Raw genomic sequence first — 4,529 nt, 5'->3', positions numbered from 1 at the left:
GATAAAGGAGGCAAGAATATACAGTGGAGAAAAGACAGCCCCTTCAATAAGTGGTGCTGGGAAAACTGGACAGGTACATGTAAAAGTATGAAATTAGAACACTCCCTAACACCATACACAAAAATAAACTCAAAATGGATTAAAGACCTAAATGTAAGGCCAGACACTATCAAACCCTTAGAGGAAAACACAGGCAGAACACCCTATGACATAAATCACAGCAAGATCCTTTTTGACCCACTTCCTAGAGAAACGGAAATAAAAACAGAAATAAACAAATGGGACCTAATGAAACTCAAAAGCTTTTGCACAGCAAAGGAAACCATAAACAAGACCAAAAGACAACCCTCAGAATGGGAGAAAATATTTGCAAATGAAGCAACTGACAAAGGATTAATCTCCAAAATTTACAAGCAGCTCATGCAGCTCAATATCAAAAAAAACAAACAACCAAATCCAAAAATGGGCAGAAGACCTAAATAAACATTTTTCCCAAGGAGATATACTGATTGCCAACAAACACAGGAAAGGATGCTCAACATCATTAATCATTAGAGAAATGCAAATCAAAACTACAATGAGGGCCTCCCTGGTGGCGCAGTGGTTGAGAGTCCGCCTGCCAATGCGGGGGATACGGGTTCGTGCCCCGGTCTGGGAGGATCCCATATGCCGCGGGGCGGCTGGGCCCGTGAGCCGTGGCTGCTGGGCCTGCGCATCCGGAGCCTGCGCGTCCGGAGCCTGTGCTCCGCAACGGGGGAGGCCACAACAGTGAGAGGCCCGCATACCACAAAAAAAAAAGAAAAAAAAAAAACTACAATGAGATATCACCTCACACCGGTCAGAATGGCCATCATCAAAAAATCTACAAACAATAAATGCTGGAGAGGGTGTGGAGAAAAGGGAACCCTCCTGCACTGCTGGTGGGAATGTGAATTGGTACAGCCACTATGGAGAACAGTATGGAGGTTCCTTAAAAAACTACAAATAGAACTACCATATGACCCAGCAATCCCACTCCTGGGCATATACCCTGAGAAAACCATAATTCAAAAAGAGACATGTACTAAAATGTTCATTGCAGCTCTATGCACAATAGCCCGGAGATGGAAACAACCTAAGTGTCCATCATCGGATGAATGGATAAAGAAGATGTGGCACATATATACAATGGAATATTACTCAGCCATAAAAAGAAACGAAATTGAGCTATTTGTAATGAGGTGGATAGACCTAGAGTCTGTCTGTTACAGAGTGAAGTAAGTCAGAAAGAGAAAGACAAATACCGTATGCTAACACATATATATGGAATTTAAGAAAAAAAAATGTCATGAAGAACCTAGGGGTAAAACAGGAATAAAGACACAGACCTACTTGAGAATGGACTTGAGGATATGGGGAGGGGGAAGGGTAAGCTGTAACAAAGCAAGAGAGAAGCATGGACATATATACACTACCAAACGTAAGGTAGATAGATAGTGGGAAGCAGCCACATAGCACAGGGAGATCAGCTTGGTACTGTGTGACCACCTAGAGGGGTGGGATAGGGAGGGTGGGAGGGAGGGAGACACAAGAGGGAAGAGATATGGGAACATATGTATATGTATAACTGATTCACTTTGTTATAAAGCAGAAACTAACACACCATTGTAAAGCAATTATACTCCAATAAAGACGTTAAAAAAAAAGACCACACACACACAAAAAAAAACCAAAATGAGATACCACTTCACATCTACTAGAATGATTATAATTAAAAAGCAGAGGGTGGGAGGGAGGTCCAAGGGGGAGGGGATATATGTATTCATATAGCTGATTCACTTCACTGTACAGCAGAAACACAACACTGTAAAGCAATTATACTCCAATAAAAAAAAAAGACAATAACAAGCATAGATGAGAATGTGAAGAAACTGGAACTCTCATATATCGCTGGTAGGATTGTAAAATTGTTCACCATTTTAGAATGGAAAACAGTCTTACAGTTTCTTAAAATGTCAAACATAGTCACCATAAGACCCCACAATTCCACTTCTAGGTATCTACCCAAGAGAAATGAATGAAGACATATGTCTACACAAGACAGATGTCCACACAAGACTTATAGAAGCAACCCAAATGTCCATCAACTGGTATAAGGATAAACAAAATGTGGTCTAGCCATACAATGCAATACCATTCAGCAATAAAAAGAACAAAGTACTGATCCATGCTACAACATGGATGAACCTGAAAAGCATCATGCTAAGTGAAAAAAAGCCAGATACAGAAGGACACATATTGTATAATTCCATTTTTATGACATGTCTAGAAAAGGAAAATCTATGGAGACAAAGTAAATAAGTGCTTGCCTAGGGTGGGGCATGTGGATGGAGGATGGCTGCAAATGGGCACAGGGACCTTTTGGGAGTAATGGAAACGTTCTAAAATTGGGTCATGGTGGTGGTGGCACAACTGTATAAAATTACTACAAATTATTGAATTGTACACTTTAGTGAATTTTATGGCATAAAAATAAAATATCTCAATAAAGTTATTTTTAAGAAAAATGAAATATTCACAAGAATTAAAAAATAAGGTTGAGGGGGCTTCCCTGGTGGCGCAGTGGTTGAGAGTCCGCCTGCCGATGCAGGGGACACGCGTTCGTGCCCCGATCCCACATGCCGTGGAGCCGCTGGGCCCGTGAGCCATGGCCGCTGAGCCTGCGCGTCCGGAGCCTGTGCTCCGCAACGGGAGAGGCCACAACAGTGAGAGGCCCACGTACCGCAAAAAAAAAAAAAAGTTGAGGCAGTGCGCTCAGAGGTCCCGTGGATCTATCACTTGCTTCCACAGTGTTTGGACAGAACAGACCCAGACACACCCCTTCCTCCAGCCCCCGACCACCCTCCAACCTTTTTTTCCAGTCGTAACCTTCAGACCTGATCACTCAGCTATCCTTGGCCTCCGGACCAGCCAACACCATTTTCTGAGCTTAGCTCCTTATTATCCATCAACCATGAGCTCCCAGATTCATCAGAATGATTCCATCCAGGTGGAGGCCGCCATCAACCGCCTGGTCAACATGCATCTGCGGGCCTCCTGCACCCACCTCTCTGGGCTCCTATTTCCACCACAGTGATGTGGTCCTGGAGGGCCTGGGCCACTTTTTCTGCAAATTTGAGACAGGCTGGGACCCGGGCTCCGGGACCCTTTGCTGCAGTGCTGGCACCTGGACAAACGTCTCCTCGAGCAACAAAATACAAAGAAACTACAAGGGACTAAAAATAACCGCGTGCGTGTGCAGTTGGGACAAGTTATGAACAATAAGATATAAAAAGACCAAAACCCAACTGCCATTTCTGAAGAGCTGGGAGCAAAAACAGGGTGTTGGGAGCAAATCAGGGTACTGTGCACGATCCCTGCACACGGCACCACCAAGTGGTGGGCATATCACCTAAGCCGCCCCTACAGCCGGACCCCTGGACCCTCCCCTACCCTCACTCCATTTAAGGCTCCCCCTCAGGGAGGGGGAGCGAGCAGAGTAGCCTGTTACCAGTTTTCCCTCCCTCGTGCTGCAGCACAAATACCAATAAAGACTTGCCTGAATTTCTTGTCTGGCATCTTATCAACCTCTATTGATTAAAAAGTCTGAGAACCCAGGTCGGTAACAAATTAACCAAGGAGAAGCACGAGAGCGCCCAGCATCTCTTGAAGATGCAAAACCAACCTTCTAGTCGTGCCCTCTTCCAGGACGCGCAGAAGCCGTCCCAAAAGGAGTGGAATAAAACCCAGGATGCTATGGAAGCCGCCATTCTCATGGAGAAGAACCTGAACCAGGCGCTTTTGGATCCGCATGCCCTGGGCTGGGCCCGCACAGACCCCCACCTCTGTGACTTCCTGGAGAGCCGCTTCCTAGATGAGCAGGTGAAACTCATCCAGAAGATGGCAACCACCTGACCAACCTCCGCAGGCCGACTGCTCCCCAGGCGGGGCGGGGCGAGTCCCTCGTGGAAAGGCTCGCCCTCCAGCACGAGTAGGAGCGTCCAGAGGCCAGCGGTTTTGAGGAGCCCCTCTGGCGCCAGGGCGTCTGCCTGAAGCCCCGCTCTACAGCCACTAGGCAGCTTGTTAACTACGCTGGAGCCCTCGCCCAAGCCTTGGACCAAATGGAAACAATAAAGCTTTTTGCAGCAAAATGAAAAACAACTTGAATGTTTACAAATGTTTCATACCTTTTATATTCCCAGCCTCCTCCCACCAGATGGTTAAGTTCCAGGCAGGGCCTCAGACAGCTGTTGAATATATTGTGGATAAACTGCTTGGGCAATTTCAAAAAAATCACAGACATAAAAGTTTTTTAAAATCCTACTTAGCAATAAAACACACTCAACAACATGGATGAACCTTATGAAAGAAGCCAGCAACCACTGAGTACATACTATATGATTCCATTTATAAAGTTCTAGAACAGCTAAAACTAGAAATCTGAACAGTGGTTTCCTGGGGCAGTGGGGGGCAGGCATTGAGGGGAAAGGGGTACAAGGGAACTCTCACAG

The 4,529-nt window shown here is 45.6% G+C and overlaps 1 protein-coding gene across 1 annotated transcript; it reads left to right on the top strand.

The window, feature by feature from the left end:
• The first annotated feature begins 3,014 nt into the window (after window positions 1-3,014).
• On the top strand, window positions 3,015-3,933 carry LOC132482520 (ferritin light chain-like). Its single transcript, XM_060087840.1, has 2 exons — window positions 3,015-3,148; window positions 3,645-3,933. Exons 1-2 carry the CDS (start codon window positions 3,015-3,017, stop codon window positions 3,931-3,933), a joined length of 423 nt encoding a protein of 140 aa, XP_059943823.1.
• Window positions 3,934-4,529: the final 596 nt, after the last annotated feature.

Source organism: Mesoplodon densirostris, chromosome X (assembly GCF_025265405.1).
Source record: "Mesoplodon densirostris isolate mMesDen1 chromosome X, mMesDen1 primary haplotype, whole genome shotgun sequence".
Taxonomy (NCBI): domain Eukaryota; kingdom Metazoa; phylum Chordata; class Mammalia; order Artiodactyla; family Ziphiidae; genus Mesoplodon; species Mesoplodon densirostris.
Note: the sequence above shows the minus strand (reverse complement) of the source record. Positions and strands in the feature narration are given on the sequence as shown.

Excerpts from the sequence above, each read along its gene's own strand:
- LOC132482520 (XM_060087840.1), top strand. The coding sequence starts at position 3,015 with ATGATTCCATCCAGGTGGAGGCCGCCATCAACCGCCTGGTCAACATGC. Across the intron at positions 3,149-3,644 it reads GGCCTGGGCCACTTTTTCTG|CAAATTAACCAAGGAGAAGC; the intron begins CAAATTTGAGAC and ends CCAGGTCGGTAA.